Source organism: Phascolarctos cinereus, unplaced genomic scaffold (assembly GCF_003287225.1).
Source record: "Phascolarctos cinereus isolate Bilbo 61053 unplaced genomic scaffold, phaCin_HiC Scaffold_4;HRSCAF=312, whole genome shotgun sequence".
Taxonomy (NCBI): domain Eukaryota; kingdom Metazoa; phylum Chordata; class Mammalia; order Diprotodontia; family Phascolarctidae; genus Phascolarctos; species Phascolarctos cinereus.
Genome location: NW_027555847.1, coordinates 56,927,197 through 56,951,564, shown reverse-complemented (window position 1 = coordinate 56,951,564; position 24,368 = coordinate 56,927,197). Strand labels below are relative to the sequence as shown.

Genomic DNA, 24,368 nt, shown 5'->3' with positions numbered 1-24,368 from the left:
AATACTATTTGTTATATATGATGGCTCTCTGAGGGAGGGGTAGTAGTGATATTAAAAAAAAAGATCAATAAGAATTTATTTTAAAAAATTTAAATTTTAAGTTGTAGGAAGTAAGTACAGATTATCTTCTTAGTGTAGCAAAAATATCTTGGAGATAGCACAAGATTTCTAAGATGTCGAAGTGGAAAGGTACTTCCTAACTCGCCTCGTTCCCCATTTTCATTGAGGCAGGAGGATGCATTGTCTACAACTCCCAACTCCCAGCTCAGTAGTCTCTGTACTGTACCACACTGCTTGTTTTCATTTTTTCAGCTTGGGTCATGGTTACTTCCCCCCAGTGAGTCTTTAAAGGTAGTTTAGTTCATTCTTTCAACTCAAAACACAGCCACTACAATTTGTTACTTTATTTTTTTTTCGAGTTTCAGTACAAGGATGTGGCATGGTGCATGCAAATGTACAGATCAACACTACATGATTGTGGAGATGAGATGACTTACCCAGCTATCAGTTAGTATCCCCGAATGGCCCAAGTACAAAGAGAGAAGCTTTCAGCTTTCAAGATCAGTTACCTGAATGCGAAGATACCAGTCTGCTACACTGACCACAATGACACAGCCCTAAAAAGTACACTTTAGTGTCTTAGCAAAAATACACTGAGTTACATGTACAGTAAGTATGCTTGATTAGTGTATTAAACAGGAAAAATACAAGGCATAAAGCAGAGAAAACCAATTGTATCTGATGTATAAAACCAAAATGTGTCTAACACATTCTCCAATCTTAAGAGAAGCTAAAAACCAACCCCTCTGGCTCCACACAACTCAAATCTCTGGTTAGAGATGATACTGTCTTGGCTCAGATGGCTTACAAAGGGGTGGAACATCCACAAGGAAGGCCAGGGCTTAAAGCTAGCTTTAAATCCAGGGCCAAACACCCTTCAACCTTGTGCTGGCACGGTAGTGGATTTAAGGGGCAGCAATGGATAGGGGGAAGGATCAATCACAAACAATTCCGATCCTCAGAATACCCCTACATTCCTATCACACGAACAGCATGGTTCCAGAAGAACTTCACTTTGGAGTAAGATTGTTCCTGGGAGGAACGGATTTGTTTCATTTAGTACATTCAATAAACTCAGTCTCAAATGTTCCCAATAAATGTCTCTCTTAGTTCTCTTGGAAGTTTAGAGACTGCTGCCAGTGTGACTGATTTAAGGGGTAAATTTTGTCAATGACTTTTAATATAAATTGCCAACTAAAGCAGCCCTCTCATAGGAAAAACAGCATCTTTAATTATAACAGAAAAGAGGTATTTAGTTCTTGAAGTTTCTATGAAGAAACTTTGTCACAAGGAAATGATAATCTGAGATGGGTTAGCACTTCATTTGAAGAGTTCTGGCAACGCTGTCACCCTTAACATAAGTACTCAAAACACTGGACATCAGAAAGATCCTCTGAGAAGGTTTACTGGACTTTGGCTCTGACTACAATTTAAGTAATACACAACTGAAACCTGATTAACACAGTAACAATTACTCAGCTGCTGCTTTGTTCCCTAAACCACTTAATTATATTTGTGTTGTTCACTCATCCCAAATTCCTTCCTATACACGAGCGCACGCGCACACACACACACACACACTTTCGTTAATAAATCAGAATCACAAGGCAAAAAGTGCCTTTTCCTCCTAATTCTAACCCTTTTCCTTGGCCAGTACAGCCAGAATGTGCTGAACTTTACAGCAGTCTGAACAGCTTCAATTTTTTCTTTAATTCCTAGAAGAGATTCCATGATAGAAACAGTGATGAGCGAGTCACTCACTAAAAACAGAAAAATGACTTTTGTCATCTTTTGCAAAGAACCAAAAGAACTGAACCTGGAAACTGGTTCAGATCACAGGGTGCTAAGGGGTACGTGATTTTTAGTCAGTAACACCAGTTTTACGGCCAGAACTCTACTTAAATCTAAATGTGGCATCGCTCCAGTTATTGATAGAGCTACGTTAAATTTAACCCTTAAAGTTATTCAGGTTCTGTTCCTAAGAACTGTACCTACCACTAAGGAATAAATTAAAGACTCTGCTTCTTAGCCTTAAAACGAGGCCTCCGTGACAAGTCAAAGAATGCAGCTGTATTGCAACAATCTTATATTGTGCTTTAAAACACATAACTCTTGTAATACTAAAAGCAGTTGTGAAAAACGTCTCATCTGCCTCGCCAACTTGAGGGAGGAATGCTTAGAGCTGACCAATCTGTCCCAAAAGTTATCTGAACTTTTCCTCTGCTTCAAGAAAATGCTCCTTTTCTGTAAGTGCTAGAAGAGGCCTAAGTAGAAGAAGTGGTTTTTCCAAAGTTCCATGGCAAGGATTCCCAAAGAATACATACGTCATGATTCTATGAGCCACTACACATACAGAAAGTTGCAGGCTTTTGTTTTCTCAAGATGGCGCTTACAGACCAGAAGTTTACCCCTCACGCCTTCAACAGCAGCAGCAGCAGCAGCAAACTGTTGGGGGCTCAACTGACTTGCTGACAATGGGATGTGCAAGCCATTTGGGGCTCAGAAACGAGAAGGGGCAAGGCCTAGATAGGAATTTTAACATTCCCCTGCTCACCCCTCATTCTTACCTCCCCCCAAAAATATTTCCACAAAGCACCCCAAAAAGAGAACTGTTGAAAGGTCTAACATCTGTCTCTAGTTAATCACGTCCCATGCTTCTATTAGAGTAAACAACTACACAGCTGGACACAGGCTGTAGTGCTAGGGAATTTGGCCTGCTTACCTAGCTGGGTTTTAGTAAGCTACAAGATGGAGCTTTAGTATGACCTGTCCCTGTTGAGACCACAGACCTCTGCCTCAGCACAACCAAGCTTTGCTCTTGGTTTAGGGGAAGGCCAGTTTTTAAGGTTGCCCTGTAATACTGCATAATGATTAAAAGAGAATAAAACTGACCCGTGTGACCTTAGCTAGTTCTACTCTGGCCCCCACAGACCTGCATAGCGCTAATTTAGTTAACAATTCTGTGGTGACTATTTTAAATCCCTTCTTAAAGGGGAAAAACAAGAACAGGAAAACAGCAACTGAATGCTTATTCACCTGTTCGTGTACCCCTTTTTATTAAGTTAGTGGAAACATCTCAGTAAAAGTGCATAGCATAAAATTGCAGATTCCCTTTCATAACTTTGTGCACCTTAATTTGTCCCCACTTGAAGCCCTGCCATCCATTCCTCCCATTCTCATACTGCCTCGCGGGCAGCCCCGATACAGGTGGTACTCCTGTGCTTGCTGTCATCAGTTAGCTTTCTCTTTCTGCTTGACTAATGCACGCTTCAGTTCTTTCAGGTTCTCAGTCAGCACTTCCACTTCATCCAGGCGGCCACACTGCTTGGCATCAAAAATGTACGCCTTGATGTTGTCAATCTGCTGTAGAAGCAGCTCTTCCTCTATGAGCTCTTCTCCCTCAGTCCCACTGTCGTCCATCTCAAAGGGATTGGTAGACACTGGCTCCTCCAATGGGTTGCCGGGATTAGGAGGGCTGGAATACTTTTGATAAGGAAGCTCATCCACTTCAAAGGGATTGAGAATGGGGCCATCTGCATCACCAGTGGGTTCATCTTCCTCATCTTCAAAAGGATTATATTCTTTTTTAATACCGGGGGCAGCTGAATGAGGTGAGGAAACTCCATGAGAAATATCTTCAGCAAATGGGTTAGCGAAGCCTTCATCTCCAGGACTAGAGACTTCTTCCTCTTCAAAGGGGTTCGAGGAAGCTGCCTCATTCTGATGTACCCCAGTGTTCTGCTGTAGTATCTCCTGCCCTGGCGTAGAAAACACAGGTTTCTCTTTATTAGGCTCCTGGCCTGAGTTGGGAGAAGAGCTCGGAAGATCCACATTACTTCGGACCAAAGAAGGACCCAGGTCCAAAACATGTGCTATCTGGTTCTGAGGTTCCATTCCAGACTCCTGCTGAAAGAGCTTGTCTTGGAAGTCTACAGAATGAGTCCGTGAGTGCTGAGACCGCTCCCTCTCCCACTCTTTCTCCCGAAGAACCTGCAGCTGCTCCCTTTGGAGGTCTTCCTCTTCTGCCTGCCTTCGAGAGAGTTCGATGGCCTTCTCCGTCTGCTGCTGGTCATACTCGTCCTGGAGCTGGCGCAGGTTTTCCTGAAGCATGCGGACTTCATCAACTCGGCCTGCTGCCTTGGCCTGCTTAATGAAGGAGGTGATGTTGTAGATCTGCTGCAGGAGCGGGTCCGACTCCTCTCTCCGGCCTGGCCCGCTGGACATAGGGAGCCAGCCCTCTGCTTTCCTCACAGCGCCCTTCTGCACAAAAGTCTCTTCTCCATTCACTGTGCCTCGAGAAACCAGTTCTTTCTGCCTCTCTTCTGACCTTCGCTGTAATTCCAGGGCAGCCTAAAAAGTTCAAATGCAGGAAACGAACAGTAAGTCCTGCACCAGGGGTTTCCACAGGCTATCACACTAGACTACACCTCAGAGGTTCCTGTCAGTTCCAGTCTAAGATGTTTTATACAAGTGAATCACAGTAATGTGGGGGAGGAGAAAATTTACTCCATTTATTCTGATGTATTTCTAGGAACTGGGAAGGCAAGGGTAGAAAAGACGAACAGGTAAAGGGGTAAAAAAATCCACAAATCGGAGAACATGAAAACAAAGAGCAAGCTTATGTGCTTAAGTTGCAAATTTATTTGCATAAGTCTATGAGAAGGAACACCTAACTGAGCACTACAAGCAACAGTTCTCAGTTTTGTGAGGTGAGGCATGCACAGACCTGACTAGCCCCCAACAGCCGGCTTCACCTGTCTTTCCATGATCAGTTTCCTTTCGATTTCCTGCTTCCTTTTTTTTTTCAGTTCTTCATACTGTTCTTTGGTTGGCAATGACATCAAACCAAGTAACTTTTCCTGCAAAGAATCACAGATTCCTTTGAAATAAAATTACCTGGCTGAACATAAATACTTAACTGTAAGGGACCTTAGATTCTGAACGTAAGGCATAGCCAGACATTAATGACATCAACAGTTGGAAAGAAAACATCTAAGCTTTAAATCTTTGCTTCCAAATAGGAGAGTTTTTTCCCTTACAAAACCACACAAACGATACACAGATTATTTCCCTCTCAAAAAGCTTTCTGAAACAAATCATTAAAACTCTACACTTCCACTTAGAATCAAGAATTTTTTGTCAGTGAACTCCCCAGAGAACAGTTAAAGTATTTCTGTCTCAGAAGGAACAGCCACACTGATAAAGAAACATTTAGCAATAAAATGCCTGAACATAGCTCTGCTCAGAGTAGGGCTTTACCTGTACGAAAAGCGTAGCTGAGTATCTTATCATTCTCTGGAGCTGCAAAGCTCTGGGATGTGGCTGAGGCTCCTGGTTCAAGCCTAGTGTTAAAATCTTCTTACTGAATTAAAATAAACACATCAATGTAATGTGCTTGACCATCAATGAAAACACAATGGCAGAAGCTTATTTTGCAAAGAGTGACCAAGGAAGCAAAGGAGGGAACCAATAATGTCATCAGACATTCCACACTTGCAAAACAGTGCCTCATAGACACTCAAAACAAACACACACACACACACACTGACCAATAGAGTTGTTACTGTCCCACTTCTCCCAAAGGATAACTGTGTCCCTCCACATCTCGCAGGCCCTTTGCTTCCTGGCAGCAAAACCCCAAAGCATGTGTGGTGGGGACTCATTATTCATAAGCCAAACAGCACTCTTAAAAAGCACCTAATTGGATGCTGCCAGGACATAAAAGCATAAAAGTGCTTTCTTCACTTTAAATTGTACATACTTCCAGCACATGGTCAAACACCAAGAAAAGCAATCCTTTCATTGGCCTCATAATGTTTAATTAAATGCAGAATACTGTCCATGCAGACCAGCAACTCAATTATGGCCTATGTACCTGATTTTCAACACCTCCCTCCAAATGATCCTTACCTTAAAGCATCTATTAACTCATACACTTTCTGCACTTCTACTCGGAGGTCATTAGCATGTTCCAGACTGTAGGTTGTCTCCCCAGCACTGAGGAGAAAGCATACATTCATCTGCATTAGATCATATTTTGTCAACAAAAAAAGCTACATAAAAAATCAGAGGCAACATCATGAAATGAACCATAATAAGAATAATTTCAAGGTAAAAGTGGTGTTTCAATATATTCTATACAAGTGAAAAGAAAATGATTATTTATTTTAGAAGTGAACCTTTAACTTATAACCCCTATTGCAATATACTCAGGGTTAGGCCTTAAAACAAAATTCAAGTGATCCGGTTTGAAGTCAAAGGATCATATCCAAAGGCCAGTTTTACAGATGAAAAAACTGAGTCCCAGAAAAGTTAAGTAAAGCTAAAGAGACATCCCAGGTGTCCTGAATGCCTCACAATCCAGTGCTCTTCCCAATATATCACATCGCCTCCCCAAGTTGGGTTAAAGCTAACAAATTACTTCAAAATTGTTTTTACATGCAACCTGAAATAAGATATATAGGCAATGGGTTATAGAACTCTATCCTGCCCTACAGGAAGACAGAAGGGAAAGGGGATGAGAAAAGTGTGGGGGAGGGAGAGACTGATAGAAAGGAAGGCAGATTAGGGGAAGGGGTATTCAGAACGCATGCTATCTTGGGGTGGAGGGAGGGGAGAGATGGGGAGAAAATTTGGAACTCAAAATCTTGTGGAAGTAAATGCTGAAAACTAAAAATCAATTAATTAATTAATTTTTTAAAAGCTAGCAAATTACACCATGTCCTACAAGATGCATGGAAAGATGCTCTAAAACAAGTTAGCTTAAGTAAATAAGATTTGAAAGAAATTGGAATTTTCCCTCTTAGACACTACCCAGCCTAGAAGCCTAATCAAGGCAATGCAAATTTTAAGTATTGTCCATGCCATTAGTAAGAAATAGTAGGGTAGGTGTGAAGAGTGTTAGCCTGGAATCCAGACATCAGTGTTACAATCCTGGTCGATATCAACCAATGGTGAAATCATGGATTTAACTTAACATCTAAGTCTCTTTCTCACATATGTAATATAAAGAACAAGCCCAGCATTAATATCATAGTGAGGATAGTGCAGTAGATAGAGCACTGGGCTTGGAATCTGCAGGACTCCTCTTCTTAGGTTCAAATCCAGCTTCAGACACTTACTAGCTGTGTGACCCTGGACAAGTCACTTCACCCTGTTTGTCTCAATTTCCTCACCTGCAAAATGAGCTAGAGAAGGAAATAGCAAACCTCTCCAATGTCTTTGCCAAGAAAATCCTAAATACAGTCATGAAGAGTTGGACATAACTGAAATAACTGAACAACAACAAAGTATCTCAGGATTATTGTGGGGGAAAAAAAAAACATCTTATGGGCAGCTGGGTGGCGCAGTGAATAGAGCTCTGGCCTTGGAGCCAGGAGGACCCGAGTTCAAATCCAGCCTCAGCCACTTTACATTTACTAGCTGTGTGACCTTGGGCAAGTCACTTAACCCCAATCGCCTTACCAAAAAGGCAAAACAAAAAAAAAAGGCATTTTGCAAGACTTAGAAGACTATATAAACGTGAATTAATTATCAGAGCTGAAACGGCTGTGGAGGCCAATTTAATCTAACCTCTTGCCCAATAAAAAGAAACCTCTCTCCAATTTCCTTTGGATACTAATAGTGAGAGGAAGCTCTGGTATAATAAAACCAGTATAAAAGCAGCTCATTCTAGCGCTAGTCAGCTCTCATTACTAAGAGGAAAGATTAACCTTCTTATAATTTTTACTACTAATTCTAGTTCTTTCCACTGGAGTCTCAAGAAACAAAAACAAATCAACTCTCTTCCACATGGTAGCCCTTCAGATAAGTGAAGTGTGATCATGTCTCCCTAAGTCTTGTTCTTTTCCAGACTAAACCTCCCTAGTTCTTTCAAAGGTTCCTCATATGACATGGTTTTTAGAGCCTTGGACATTTTGGCTGCCCTCCTCTTAACAAAAATCTAGCCTGTTAATGTCCCGCTTGCAGAAAATGAAATACATTTCAAAGATCTCTCAGATGATGCAGCCTTGAAAACGGCTACTCAGCTACTACTTGGTGAGTTTATGCTGAGCAAACTGAAAAAGGCTTCAGCTTTCTTTCATTTTATTGCCTAGAAGGCAAAGCTGACTTTTTTTTTTAGATGTGAGTTTTAGACTTATAAATAAATCTGTTTAATGGCCAATAATTTCATGATGTGATAGAAAGAAGAGTGAATTGAGAGTGGGGAGACCTGAGTTTTAGTCCCAGCTGTTCCCCTCTGAGCCTCAGTTTCCTCCTCTGTAAAATAAGGGGTTAGAACAGATGTCCTTTGACATTCTCTGAGTCTTTTAGTGATCTTTGTGACCTGTGAATTAGAAGTCTTTTTTCAGTTTTCCAAAGACATTAGTCACTAGAAAGTCAATCTAAAGAGATCAAAAAATCTCATCCATACTTATTTTGTCCCTCCAGAAAAGTGAAACTAGGGAAAGGTAGGAATAGATGTCAAGGGACCTGGGTGGGGAAGAATGAACTTTGACAAGAAAGAAGCCAAACTAGGATGAAGCAAGGGCAGACCTGGGACCAGAATTGGTAAAAAGTCTCAGGGCTTAAGATGCTCCCGAGGGTGAAGAGAAAGGGGGCAGAGGGAGGTAGTGAAAAATAAAGGCAGAGGAACATTTCCAGCCTCCTTCCCTCCATTTCTTCTCCCTCTCCCTGCACCCTTTCATTCCTCCTCTTACCAATCACACTAACAGACAAGGCAAAGAGGAAAAGGAAGTACAAGGTGGGTTGCAAGGAGAAAAAAGGGCGTGTCAAGATGTGCCTTCTCTCCTATCATCCCTTGCCACCAGGATCCTGTTCCCTACTACTGACAGACACTTTGGTGAGATAAGCACCAGGGAAATGAAGCTGGAGTGAGGCAGGGGCAGAATGTCTTCAGGGGCCACAAAGGCTGCAGCAACAGAGGGTGGAAAGAGGTGAGCTCTTAATTTGTATCATATTTGTGGGCAAATCATTTCTAAAGGCCTCACCTTCTCCATCTGTAAAATAAAGGAACGTGGAGTAAATGACCTCTAAGCACCCTGATAGCTTTAACATTCATGAACCATTCTATGCTGTAGTACCTCCCCCACACACACACATTAATTGTACATAATATTTTATTATTATTCTTATTAACTGATCCAATAAAATTTTTATTTTTCAGGTACTGAACTTTATCTAGTAACGAAAACCCAAATGCACCACCTTACCAACATGGAAAATAGATAGCAAGGTGGCTTACTTCAGTGATGCTGCCATTTTAATGTACTCAGGAGCTTTCTGGTCAACTTTCTCCATACAAATTCGTAGTTTCTGAAAGAGGGGAAAAAAAGGGGAGGGGAGAAATGGAATTTTTCCATTTCAAGAAAAATTTACTTACAAACATAGCTAAGTCAAGAGGCTAAGACGTGCCAATTTCACCCATGATGGAATGCAAAGGCCATTTCTTTATCAACTGATTCAACAGGAAAAGAAAAGAGGAGGGGAGGGGATTTCTGTCCTGTAGTTAAGCAGAGATGAGTCATGTGATAAACCAGTTTGTTCAGCATCATGGAAGAGCTGATTCCTTCACTCTTCCTGGACAATAACTGTTCCCAGTGCTCTTGTCCACTCTGAAGCAGGAAGATATCAGAAAGAAATTATGGAATCCCTAGTCACCTTTTTTCAACAGGGAGTAAAAATCTGAGGTTATTTGCAGAAAAAAAAAGTTGGGTTAAAAAGTAACAGAAGTAATAAAGTCCATAAGAAATAAGGACTGGCCAATTTCCCTTCTCTGCCAAAAAAAGGAAATCTGCAGCTCAGTATAGTGATTAATACAGCATTTTCACCCACAAGGATTTCAAAATGTTTTCCATGCAAAAACTGACCCTAGAAAGAGAAGTGCAACTACTGGCAGATGGGCTTCAACTCTCCTTGCACCAAAGGGTGGGACAAATAGGGAAGACTGTACTATATGCTTGTCTGCTACCAGAATAATTAATAACCTTAGGATATGAGATATGTGGGCAACCCTAAACAAGACAACCCCCAGCATCTCATAATCAGTCCTCTGGCCCAATGTTCCTCGATCTCTGCCCATGGCCAGGGACATTTCCCCAGAGCTAAGCCTCCATCCAGCCATGCCTCTGGCCCTCTACCACCTTCTTCCCATGCATCCCCGCCGTCCTGCCACCATTTACCATTGTCACCAACATATTCACTTTCCTAGTCACAAGCTGGCAATAGTGAGTGAGGAAACCCAGGATGTTACAACACACCCAAAAGCCTAGCCCCAACTCTGCACAGGCGATCTAGAATAATTTGGAGAGGAACCTGCTGCTTAAAGAATCTGGGTACAACACAGATGCTTCCCATATGCATACACCAATATCCATTTGGCACACAGCCCCAAGAAAGTGAGCAATGTTCCACCTCATAAAGCTTCACAATGTCAGGAGTGTGCTCCTTCTCATCAATCTGCTGCTCTCTCTTAAGCAAGGCATCTTTACAATGTCCACAGCAGCGGATCCGCTCATCATCCTTCTCATCCAATACGGAGCTAACACTGCTCACGCTACTGATGCTGCCCCTTCGAGAACCATGGACGCTATTAGGTGACTGGTTGGGACTGGTATGGGAGGTCAAGGAGGCCTCTTTGCTGGCACTGGTGAGCTTGCCTAGAAACACACAAATCAAAAGTAATTCAGTAATGACCCTAAATCAAATGTCCCCTTCTCCCATCTCATTAAGTTTCACACTTGTGCATTAAGACCTGGTACCTGAAAATTTTCCAAGTAGTCCAATTACAATAAACCAAATGTGGGGCAGCTAGGTGGCGCAGTGGATAGAGCACCGGCCCTGAAGTCAGGAGGACCTGAGTTCAAATCCGGCCTCAGACCAAACACTTGACACTTACTAGCTATGTGACCCTGGGCAAATCACTTAACCCCAACTGCCTAAAAGCAAAAAGAAATAAAGAAATAAAGAAATGAAACAATAAACCAAATGTACTATTCAGATCCAGCCTCACCCATTCAGCTTTTGTGATAAACTTCATGGGGGTCATAGGCTAGACTTGTGCCTGGCTCCCCACTGCCCAAATAAAATCCAAATAGACTCCTCAGCTTTGCATTCAAGGTCCTCTCTGATCCTGTCTCAATCTACTTTTCAGCCATATCTCCTTCAACTGTACATGCCAATCAAAACAAACTATTCAGTATTCAATGAATATTCCTTATACTCTCCCAACTCCTCACCTTTGCTCATACTGTTTTTATCTCATGGAATACTTCTCTTCATCTCAGGGACAAAATTCTAGCCATTCTGCAAGAACCATCTCAAATACCACCTTCTCAAAGGTTTTCTTAATCTCCACCCTCCTTACACTCAGTTTAAAGTAAACTGAACTCAAATGAACCCCAATAGTATTTTGTTCCTCTAATGAAATTCATTATAGTCCACCTAGTACCATCATATCTCTCTCCATCTCTTATCTCCCCTAAATTCCTAGAGGGTAGGAAGCATTTCTCATTCACTTTCCCCTCACACAGTGATTTGCAGCATAAGCATGGTAGGACCACAATAAATGTACATGTTGAACAAATAAATGGGGAGTAGTTTTCCTTCAAAGTCAGGAAAGCTCAAGTACAGCAGGTACTTTGTCTCAGAAAGAAAAGTGTAAGTATGAGGGTAGAATAGGGTAGGATGAAACCCACAGGCTTATCCTCTCATGAAATTCTCAAGTTCTCCTCTCCTACTGTTAACAAAGTACTCTCTTGCCAATTATACACAAGGAAAGATCAGCAGTGTCTGATCAATCATTGTGACATTATACCCTAACTTTAAAAAAAAACACTATTCTATCCTTCAGCTATTTTTATCTGGCTAACATGTGTTCCTGATCCCAATGGCAGGATCAAAATCCAAAACCAAGTTCTTAAATCTGTACCCCAATGTCAAGGCTCCAAACGTGAGGTATCCTCAGTAGGGTAGAGGCCCCACGGCCACTCGTTCACGCTCTTTACCATCATCTTAGCTCCAACAAAGGACAACAAGAACAGATCACCCTCCCATGTCACCTACTTGCCAAGGGAAGGCTGATCAGCTCCATACATTTCTTGCACATAATCGATCCACAAAGGCGGCAGTGGTGACGGCGATTACGGATGCTGAACTTGTTCCCACAGTCAGGACAGAACGGAACGTCCTGATCGTTGACCCATGGCACAACCGACTTTTCTATCGCTTTTATGAAAAACCAGAAACACAGATGACATCCTTGAAACTGATGTGGTCAGAGAGTCAAATACACATGACAAAGGAACTTGGAAAACATTCTGAACCCACCTCTTATTTTAGCAGACTCAGTATTTGTTCTGTCAAAGGCTGTAAGCTATCAGAGAAAACGATTCCAGATGGAAGAAGTCAGGTAAAGAGCATACTTTAATTAAGACAATCATTGTGTGAGAGTTAGAACAAATCAACTGTCCTCAGAAATCTATCTGCAATCTATAACCACCTAATCAAAAAATAATTCTCTGTTCAACAGATTCAAGTGACCTCTGCGGTCAATTCTATGTCACCTGCAAACAGAGGGTAACACTTTCCCCATACTACTTCCCACTACACCCAAGCTCCTCCATTTCTCAGCTGGCAAACTGAGACTATCTTCTCCTTATTCCCATCCCACCCTACCAAAAAAAAATACACAAGGATTTTTGCATAGGGGTTTCAATAATGCCCATCTACACCTTCAGGCCAATAGTGGATGTAATGGAAAAGAAAGGATTTTTAGGAAACAAGTGAAATGGATCCAATAAGAGAGAGAGAGAGAGAGAGAGAGAGAGAGAGTGAGAGTGTATGTGTGTGTGTGTGTGTGTGTGTGTGTATAATCCAAGGATCAGCTTAAATCCAAGGAAGCTTATCATCACAGAGGCTGCAAGTGATTTTTTTTTTGGTCACAACAACAATCTGTAACCCATCTATCAAGTTGTAGAAAAGTTGGTATCTGCCCTGGTGACAAAAGCATTCAAACAGATGAGACCAGATCATTGGAGCACTGAAGTTAAGGCAAAATGGTGTCAGAGGAGAGCTGCTATCAAGTAACAGAATGTCTATGTATAAATGTGTTACTGCATGACATACTTATCCCAGTCTAACAAGGCCTCACAGAAAAAGCTCCTCATTCCAAAGGCTTTTTTTTTCAGGGGGGTGGGGAGGAGGGAGGATTGTTCAGATGAAACAACATAATATACCCAATTACAGAGTTATCAATTAGGATACCCAAAGGAAAAGCAACTGGGAGAACTACAAAGCTTTTTAATCAAAAGTCTGTCATTGGTGATGGTTCTAGACACAAAACAGAAAAAAGAAGCCAAGTCTGTCTACACAGAATGGACCTCAGGGAGTATCTAGTATGGTCTAACCTCCTCATTCTGTAGATAGAGCAACTGAATTAATATGGTCATTTAAATAATTTAAGACTTGTCCAAGGTCACAAAGCCAGGCTAGAACCCACGTCCAGTACTCCTAGTATTCTTTCCACTATACCACGCTAACATCTGCCGCATGCAGCAAATCCTTTAGCAAAATCAGCCTATTCTTTACCATGTGACCCTGGGCAAATTACTTAACCACTCTACCTCAGCCTCAGTTTCCTCATCTGTAAAATGGGCATAACAGCACCTACTTTACAGAACTGTTGTAAGGCTCCAATGAGATAATATATATTAGACACTTTGCAAACATTAAAGCATTATATTAATGTTAGCTATTATTATTATTATTGCTAAACTCCAGTGATTACGTATTATAATCTTCTTGAAACTGAAGTTAAATATTCAGGAGTTAGCATCAGTCACCCAAATCATACATTTGTATATTATTCACTTTTCCTTGCCTTTAACTACCAAATCTACATATATACTTGCTAAAAAAAAATCAGGGGAGAAATTTTACCTTTTCCAACCTGATTATTAATTTATTGACTTCGACAACATAGTGGTCAATCCTGGCAGCTCGGTGTTTTTTGAAGTCAGAAAGATGACTTCTCACAGCACCTAAGGGACAAAAAGGAAAAGAAATAATATGTAAATTTTCTAATTAATCTACAGAGCTCTGTATCAATTATGTATAGGAAACCACTCATTTCTTTTTTTTGTTTGTTTTTGGTTTTTTGGTTAAGTGACTTGCCCAGGGTCACACAGCTAGTAAGTGTCAAATGTCTGAGGCCAGATTTGAACTCAGGTCCTCCTGACTCCAGGGCTGGTACTCTATCCACTGTGCCACCTAGCCACCCCCGAAACTACTCATTTCTTTACACTGTATTTACTATCTACCTCAATTCCAATGAAATTTTAAAGGTGGACAAAAAACCTGGGTTTTTAGAAATATTTAAATTGGAAACAGGACATCTGCTCTGAGCTCACTAGGTCCAGTGATACATTCTTATGACCTTGCATCCAAAGAGTGTCTCTCAACAGCCTGGCCCCAACCTCCTATCCAATGCCATTACCTACTATTCCCAACACAAACTCTGCTGTAGGACAAGCTAGTCTAACCACTCCTAGTTCTGAATCCTTATTCATGTTCTTCCCCCTAAAATTCCTCACTGATCTACTTCAAGCACATGTCCATGATGTTTCCCAGATCACTCTGAAGTTATAATGAAAGCTCCCTTCCAAGATTTCTTCCTCCTTTAACCTTCTGGTACCAGTCACTTAACCCTTTCTCATGTGCTGAACTGTATGATTAGTGATTTAAATACCTGTATCCAGAGGCAGCACAGTACATAGTGTGCTGGACTTAGAATCCAGAAGACCTGGTTCAAATTCCATGTATCTGAAAGGTACTAGCTGTGTGACCATGGGCATCTCTGAGCTGCGCTAGTTTCTTTATCTGTGACAGAGATACCTCACAGGGTTGTTGTAAAGTTCAAATGAGAATTATGCAAAATGCCTTAAAAACCTTGAAATTGTATAAATGTTAGCAATCTTATCGTCATTTTTCAAACTATACCATGAGCTCATTCAGATTACACTCATTTAAGTTATATTTACTTTGGTGAATACCACCTTCCTGAGCGCAAAACATACCTGATTTTCCACAACTATCTGCCAAGAATCAGGAGCCAAGCCATCAAAAATCTAATAAGATTTTACATGGCTACGGTTTGGAATCTGGGTTTCTAATGGGCTAAATCTGACTTATCTCAGAATAGGTTTTGGCAGGTTCCCCATCCCCAACCCTATGTAAAATTTCTATCTTCATTTGCACTCTAATCTACAATTTTACAATTCAGAATAATGCCTCCTGTGGCAGGACTGTACAATGTAGACAGGAAACATACTACTAATAACCAACATACTGTAGCCTATATCATACTGTGGCTACTTCAGCCCAGTGAAGGATAACTCATATGAAGAGGAATCAGTAGCTATATTATAATTAAGCATCTCATAAAAATCAACACAAGCTGCTACCTCAGTTTAACTGGAACACAGCCTTTTCTTACCAAGTTCCTGTGGTTCCCACATGTATGGATCTACCCCTCCATAGCTGAAAGATTCATATCCTTGAGTCCCCGATTCTGACCGATCATCTTCTCTTTTCAACAACTTATTCTTTGCTTTCTTAGCCTTCTGAACGAGACCTTGGGGAAAAAATGATCCAAGTAACATAAGTGAATTGCTAAAGCCCCGTAGTGAGCTTCAATAGTTTTGAAGGCAACCTCTGAAAAAAAGTCATATTTGAAAACCATTTTATCTGATGAAAAATCATTAAGTATCCCCATAGGTTCAGAAAAGGGCTTGAGAGACCAAACCACACATCATTACATAAAGACAAGTGATGTGTTAGCATTTTCTTTAAAGCATTCTACTTATAAATACATATTATTTGGCAATTTAAAAAAAATTACTTTGTTTAACTGCATTAAAAATTTTTCTGGCCAAAATTCCACGCTAAAATATAGTAATAAACAAATAAACTAAGCACTTAATAAATGTTGAGAATTAGTTGATTTCCAATGTTAAGAAGTGAAATCTTTACTAACGTAGTAAAGTGCTTTATACCTTCCAAGTTTTTGCTTTGTTTCATTCCAAAGATACAAAGCTTTTCCCTACATACTAAACATAAGGACACATACTTGCCCCCAAAAACTTTATATTTTAATAATCTTCTGTATGCTTTTCTAAGTTTTTTTCTCCAAATAAGAAACTATATCTAAGCCAAATGCTTTCAATAAACTAAAAAATCAAAATTGCTTATTATTTCCCCCATGAATCCTTCCCTGATCTCCCCAACCCCAGCCAGAAGTAATCTGTCCCTTCTCTGAATTATGGAAATTTGGATGCCCCTTATTGCAATTTCATAATCTGTCTTGTATTTTATTTACATACACATATTATCTGTCCAACTTGACTATAAACTACATGAGGGCAGACACTACAGTTTCATTCACCTTTGTATTCCCCATAATACCTCACCTCACTAGCACAGTATTCTGCACATAGTAGACAATAATATATATTTGTGTTATGAATAAACCAACAATTAACATACCAACACTATTATAGTTATAAAGATGTTGTTCAAAAGCTCAAATAAGAAATTCTAGCTCCATTACTTTGTTTAAAAACAAATTCCTCTTGGTGATTATAACTGATATCTACTTAAATGTTAATTTTAAAATAAAATGATAGAATTAATATAGTAATCCCAGTATAGAAAAAGTGTTTTAGGAGCATATATTAATATTGACAAATGGTGTACAGCCCATCTCATAGTTCTAGACGCTTTACAAGAAAACATCCAGCAAAACACTGGAATTTCTGAAACCTGCATAATGGCAGCTATAAACTGATTGGCTGGTAAAGCATATATGACCAATAATGGCATAGAAATTTCTTTGTTGATACAGTGATGCTAATCAAGCAATCATCCTAATTATCAGTCACTCTACAGTATTTTTCAAGTAGGTGGAAAAATAAGGCCCACAAGAACTAAATAAAGATGTTTTAAAAGTATTGTGGTCATCCTTACTAATAACAGGGGAAAGATTATAGGATGAAATGAACAAAAAGTCGCAAGGCAGAAAACTGGAAATATTAATGCACTTTGCAAACAAGGCGAGACGACACCACTTTGGACAGACTGTACTATTTAACTTCTATTGGGTGTCACTGAAGTACTTCCTCACAAACTTCTCAAAATGGGTGTGGCCCTTTATCAGGAAGCTAATTAGGAAGAATTCTACTGCACTTATTTTTAAATAATCTTTTCCAAAATAACTGACTGGCCAATCTCAACTCTCAACTATACCTTTCCCTACTTAAGCAAAATTATCATTCTGATGATAACTAGGTCCATGGTAACAAATCAAAACCCACAGACCCATACAAGGAAGTTTTCTTAATTAACAATTGATGTTAGTTAGCCATATAACTTTTCCATGAACTCCAGGTGTACCAGATCTAAAATCAGCTCTTTTCAGTTCAATATCTATTATGAAGCTAGCCTCCTTAAGCTAACACTGTGAAGTCTGTGATATAAGGGGAAAATGTGGTATGCTTTGACGAGGCTTTTCATTAATCTTTGGTGTCACATTTTCAAAATATTATTGTTAGCTTCTAAAATCGGAACATTTGTCAACTTAGGTCAATACAAAGATCATCCTTCCCATTCTACAAAAGACTACCTGAGACCTCTAGGGGACTTCATAAATTAACCCTTTAACGATATAAACATTAAAACCCCAAAATGGTGATTTTAAGGATTCTCAGGGTTCCTTTAAAAGGAACAATGTCTCATTTCATCTATTTTAAATAAATCACCTGAAATACACTGTAGATATAAACATAATTTTTTTTTTAGGGCAGAGTGTAAATGAAACCATCTAAAAAATTTTTTTTTGCCTAACACCACCCCACCCCCAAAAAAAAATTTCTTGGGAGTTCTGAGTAAATTTTATCCAAAATGACACTAGAAGGCAGACAGGTGATATTATGAGAATCAATCTTATTAACAGTCTAATATACAGGCCCAATTCACACCATCATTGACCAATGAATGAATATTATAGAAGTATGTTATATCAAGTATCAAAAACTAGCAACATAAATACATCACTGCACACTTCTTTGTAGAGAACAGAGATACACATTGTAAACTGGCATTAAGGACTCTGAACCAAAATTGCCACATTAATGTTGTTACTCATCGTATTATTTTCAAAACTTCCCCCCCTCCCTGGAACTCTAGTTCTGCTCTGTCTCAAGCCAAATTATGTTTCATGATCCTAACCAATACTTTGTTTTGGAAATTTTGACAATATGATGGTCAATATATAGTTAGGGAAAGGACAAGGATAGAGGTCAGTGAATTCATTGGTATAGGGAGCTCCTGGTCAGAAACCTCCTCTACCAATGCAGGTTGGCACCTTCTCTGCCAGCTTACAGACTTAAGACCTAGAGCACTGAGAAGTTACTGACTTGTTGCTTCCCGCCCCCCCCAGCCCAGCAGGTATCAAAGATGAGACTTGAACCCAAGTCTCCTGGCCAATTTTCTATCCCCTATGCCATGCTGCCTCTCTATATTAAGGAATATGTTTGCTTTTTCCCATTCCCATCACCACCCTATCTTCTCCCCCCCAGCCCCCAACATCACCCTATGAGAATCTTATAAAAATAAAGTATAAAATTATCATCTCATTTCCTCTTGCGCAAGCTGCCAGTGATGAGAATAGGGTTTGCTGGCTCATTAGGAAAGTGGAAAACTGTCAAATGGATGAGGAATTCCACTCTCTAGCAATCCTTACAGGCTGTTTACAGAACCAAAGGTAGTGCCAGCTGATGACTGTAAACTAATCTGACGAAAACAAAGTCTGGGATGTGAAAAAGCAAAGCATTATATCTCTCCCTGCCCAACAGTCCAATGAAAACAGTGTCCACGCTTCTTACTTTTTATCTGCCCTTTGACATCCCTGTCCTCACTGGAGTGTTCTTCTTCATAATGTGACTGAAGCTGATAAAAAGACTGTAGATCCTTTAAGCACAGAGGGCAAAGAAAGCCCTCCCTCACTTCCCCAGGATCATCAAGAGATGCCATGATGGTTGTATCAAGTCTAGATGACAATTAACTGCATGTCAAGAAGCAAACACAGAATCTCAGCAGTACAGGTTGTCCAGTGACATTAGCTTAAAAAAGCAGAGGGTAGGGAAGAGCATTATTCCTTAGATGAGTAGTTTCTTGTCAGCAATAAAAAGAATCCTGAAAAATAAATAGAAAAAAGGCTAGGTCAGATAGTTTCACTGACCTCCAGAATTTTCTTTGTACCTCTAATAATTTAACAACAGCACTCAACATTTGCTGAATTAGAATTCAGAACAAGAGTGATTTCTGAAAGCTCTACAACAGCCAGACTCCCCACACACCCAAAAGAGCCCAGCAAACAGACATAAGACCCATGGATCTATATCAGTGATTCTAAAACTCTTTGGCCTCAGGATCCTCTTATATCCTTAAAAATTGAGGACCCCAAAGAGTTTTTGTTTCTGTGGGTCATATACATTGATATTTACTGTATTTACAAATTTAAAAGTCTTAGTATTATTATGAAAGTAGTTTTGATCTCAAATACCTCCTTCAAAAGCTTTTGGGGACCCCCAGTAGCCCTCAGATCACACTCTGAGAACCACTGATCTGGACTGCATCCAGTCCTTGACACCATCCAATTAAATGAGAAAAAGGCGTTTCCAATAATAAACAGATTGTTAAAGAAGCTAAAGAAATTGAAACTTCAAAAGAAAAGATAAAACCAAGATTAAATCTGCAACACAAACTCCAATGGCTCGTGCTGTCCCTCCTGATCATTTGCATGCCTATGCTTTAAAATCTTACCATTTCAGTTGAAATTATATGAAAATTTGAAGCAAATACTTCCTCCACAGCTTCCTAATGAATGGCCATCCACCCCGCACCTAAGAACCCCAGTGAAGGGAAGCCGGCTGGGCTGCTTCGGAGGCAGCCCACGGCCCGGGGAAATCCTTCTAGTTGTTCAGAAATTCTTCCTTATGGAGGCCTAAAATCTACCTAAAGACAACGTGAAGAGGGCAGATTCCCGACCCGACTGGAAGAAAACCTTGAGATGGGGATCACCTCAAGCGAAACCACTGCACAAAAGAGCGGAGATTTCTCCACCAGACGCCGATGTCACAAGGCTAAAGATACGTCGGACCTCGGCTAAAGGGCGACAGGAGGGGCCCCCTCCTAACCCTGCGCCCCCCCCCGAGTACCCTGGGCCCCTCCCTCCATATTCCAGCCCCCACCCGTGATTTTTCTGCGGAGGACCCCATCTGTCACCTCTGCCAAGACCTTCATCCCCCTCCCTCCCACGGCCTCCCAACACCTCGCCCCCCACCCACCTCCCCAAGATCTACCTAACAAATGCTCCAGCCCACTCCAGCGCTCAGCGGGGAGCCTGGCACACAGGAGGCGCTTAACAGATGGTGACTGATGGACCCCCCCCACAAACACACACACAAAACCGTCCCACACACCCAGCCTAAACACATCCTCATACACCCCTAGCCCACAACCACACCCCACACACCCCGACACGCCCCCTCCCCTTTCTCCTCCCCGAGCTCCCCTCCCCCTCCCTCCAGCCTCACCTCCCGCCCCCCGCGAGCCCCTCCTCCCTCCCCGGGAGGCCCCGGGCCGGAGCCCGAACAGCCTGCGATGCGATGCGGGGAGGGAGGAAGGGGTGCACTCAGTACCGCTGCGGGCGGGCGGCGGTCTCCGGCCGGGGCCGGTGCCGCTGACGGGGCCGGGCGGCTCGCCCCTCCACCGCCACTCTCCCCCTCACTGGGCCCGGGCGGCCATTACGCATCCATCCCTTCGGCCCTCGGCAAGAGAGCCTGCGCGGGTAGGCAGGGTAGGCACGCATTTATCGAGCACCGAGTTATCGAGTCACTCGAGGCGGGGAGGGAGAGGAGCAAGCGTCAGTGTGAGATGGGCATCTGCGCAGGCGCCGCAGGAGAATGGGAGACGGGGAGCTGGAAGGAGGCGGGAGACGAAGAGAGAAACCTGGCTTGTGATCGCAGCTCCAGAGCTGGAAGGGAGCGCAAAAGCCAGCAGTCCAACCTCATTTTACAGACAATCAGTGTATCTGTCTATATACATATACATCTATAATTGTGTGGTTATTGATTATAGTTATGTAGTTCTATAATTATATATAGGTACATGGTTACATAGGTGGTTATATATAGCTATATCATAGTAATGTATAGTTCTATATGTAGTTATATAATTATATATAGGCACATGGTTATAGTTATATAGACATATAATTATAGTTATATATAGTTATATCGTTGTAGTTATCGTTATATAAGTATAGGTTTATAGTTATATGTAGTTGCATAGATGAATAGTTATAATAGTTGTAGTTATATCATTGTAGATAGCTCTAGAGATATGTAGTTATAGTTAGATATGGTTAGATATATTTACATGTGTAGTTATATGATTATGTATAGTTATACATAGTTAATTATTCAGTCAGCTCCGCCTCTTTGCGACCCCCATTTGGGATTTTCTTGGCAGAGATACTAGAGTGATTAGCCATTTCCTTCTTCAGCTCAATTTACAGATGAGGAAACTGAGACAAACAGAGTTAAGTGACTTGTACAGCTAGTAAGTGTCTGAGGCTGGATTTGAATTCGTGAAGAGTTTTCCTGATTCCAAGCCTAGTGCTCTATCCACTGTGCCACCTAGCTGCCCCTATATGTAGTTATATACATATAGTTATGGTTTTATAATTATGTATAGGTATTTAATTACATATAGTCATATATAGTTGTGTAGTAGTATATAGTTATATAGTAGTAGTTATTTAGTTATGTAGTTACATAGTTATATAAATATATAAGTATATGTAGGTATACAGTTGTATATAGTTACATAGTTGTAGTTATATTAGTTATATAGTTTTTTATATAGTTAATTATATAGTTATGTAGTTATACATAAAGTTATAGATTATATATAGTTATATAGTTATAAATAGATATATGGTTATATAGTTATAGTTATATATATATAGTTACATAGTTTTACATATAGTTGTATGTGTATAAATTCACATGTAACTGGTCAGTTTCATTTCTTGCCTAGAGTCTCAAAAATTCAGCTCTGTCTCTTCCCGTCTTTGGAAGGTCTTTCTAGGCCGTTCTGGGCTCTACGTAAGCAGCCCCTGGCTCACTATAACTGACCAGAAGCTGTTTGCCTCTCATTGAACAGGGGACTTCAGGTCAGACCTTTTTTCCTGTTACCTAGATCTAGAAACATCAGCCTATATTAAAGAGCAACTGACTGGCCCAGCTGGAGCCAGACCCTGTCCATTTCAGTGTCCTTTCTGAGGCACCTTTCCATCTTTAAACCTGGGCTAGTCAGAATCAAATGGCTTCAATTCATGTTTCACACAGATTCACGTTGGGGATAATAATCATAACTACCTCTGAGGGTAGTTGTGAAGATCAAATAAGATAATATTTGTAAAGTACTTTGCAAACCTTAAAGCACCAAATAAATGCTAGTAATTATTATTACTATTATTGCAATGCCTCACATACTTCATGTATATATTCATAACCATACATAATTCCTGCCCTATAGTGACAGAAGAACCATTTCTTCACAGTAACCCAGTGTAAGGTAGGATGGAATTTTTGTTCTATTACTTATTGCCTGTGTGATCTTGAACAAAGCCACATCCTTTTGCTAAACCTCAGGTTCCTTCTCTTTAAAAAGTGGAGGTTGGACCAGTTGGGAAGAAGTGTGATAGAATGGATAAGGCATTAGATTTGGAATCAGGAAGACCTGGGTTCAGTTCCTGTCTTAAACACTAACTCTATGATTCAGGGTTTAATCTCTCTGTGCCTCAGTTTCCTCATCTGTAAAATGAAGGGGTTGAACTTGATTGCCTCTAGGTCCCTTCTAGCTCTAAAGCACAATCTATGGTTTCTATGACTATCCTGTAATGTTTAAAGGTCCCTTCTGTCACCTCTATGATCTTTGGAATCGGGACTTCTGAAAAGTCTATCTGCCTCATTTACTGCATCCTCCAAAATGTAAATAGAAGAATTTTAAGACAAATAACAGCAGGCCAAATGAAGAAGCCCTGATTGTCACTGTCTTAAAGGGTGTGCGTTATTATCCGAGTCTATCACAAGCAGCATAAAGCCTTTTGGCACAGGGTGAGAGTTGCTAAGTGGGAAAAACAATGTTCTATGTAAATTCAACTGGAAGGCTTACAAGCACATTATGTTCATCCCTATGGCATCTTGCCAGCTCCAGTATTGATGAGACGAAACACGATGCACCTGCCATCTTCTCTTAGTGTACAGGTTGTATTAGTTCCAACAGGATTGGGCTACATTGATGCCTGATGAATGATAACGTCCAAGTGCTGAAGTTGATGAAACTGCCCACTGGCTGTTAAGGAAATGTACAAGAGAATGTGATGGGAAATAATGTCTGGTGGTCTGCACTCTGGGGATGCTTTCCTCTCTTAGTCTACCTGGTGAAGATCCACTTGTCCTTCATGACACCTCCTCCATGAAACCTTCCATGGTTGTCCTCTGCCCAAACGTGGCTCTCCCTCCTTTAGTCCTCTGCAGAATTTCCTTTCAACCTCTATAATACACATATCACCTTCTCTCTTATAGTATGAGATGATCTATGTAAAGTGTTTTTGCAAACATTATAGCTACATAAATACTAATTATTATCTGGATACAAATTTTGCCCTGCATTTCATATTCTAAGCTCCTCAAGGGCAGGGATGTGCCTTACTCCTCCTCATCATCAACATTATCATCAGCAATAACAACTATCATTTTTTAAGCACCTGCTATGTACTAGGCACTGTGATATGCCTGGAGGATAAAAGCGGATACAAGGAAAAGCAAAAACACAGTCCCTGTCCCCAAGGAGCTCATATTCTAATGGAGGAGGAAACATGCAAACTACTGTCTATATAGATGTGTGTGTGTGTGTGTGTGTGCGTGTGTGCGTGTGTATATATATATATTATATATATTATATATAATATATATATATATATATATATATATGCACACACACAGAGTATAAATGGGAGGTAATTTCAGAGGGAAGGTACTCTTCTTGCTTCCTCACCCAACCCTAATAGAGGTGCCCAGGAATTACATAGAATAGTTACTCAGTAAATGTTTGCTGAAATTGAAATGAAAGAATAATTGAGAATGTGATGAGAATGTGGAGAAAGGTCAATGCTGCTGGTC

The 24,368-nt window shown here is 40.7% G+C and overlaps 1 protein-coding gene across 2 annotated transcripts; it reads right to left on the bottom strand.

Annotated features, from left to right (window-relative positions):
• Positions 1-389: 389 nt before the first annotated feature.
• Positions 390-20,962, bottom strand: RBSN (rabenosyn, RAB effector). 2 transcript variants are annotated; one of them, XM_020981119.2, is made up of 12 exons: positions 20,817-20,962; positions 18,999-19,308; positions 15,554-15,691; positions 13,999-14,099; positions 12,388-12,433; positions 12,124-12,285; positions 10,474-10,718; positions 9,305-9,375; positions 5,971-6,057; positions 5,320-5,422; positions 4,815-4,919; positions 390-4,410 (listed from the first exon to the last, which is right to left on the bottom strand). In XM_020981119.2, the coding sequence occupies exons 2-12, from the start codon at positions 19,144-19,146 to the stop codon at positions 3,292-3,294; spliced, it is 2,325 nt and encodes a 774-aa protein (XP_020836778.1). In that variant the 5' UTR covers positions 19,147-19,308; positions 20,817-20,962; the 3' UTR covers positions 390-3,291. The 2 variants fall into 2 exon arrangements, with proteins under 2 accessions (XP_020836778.1, XP_020836779.1); XM_020981120.2 differs by lacking the exon at positions 20,817-20,962 and adding an exon at positions 20,712-20,810.
• Between the last annotated feature and the right edge of the window lie 3,406 nt (positions 20,963-24,368).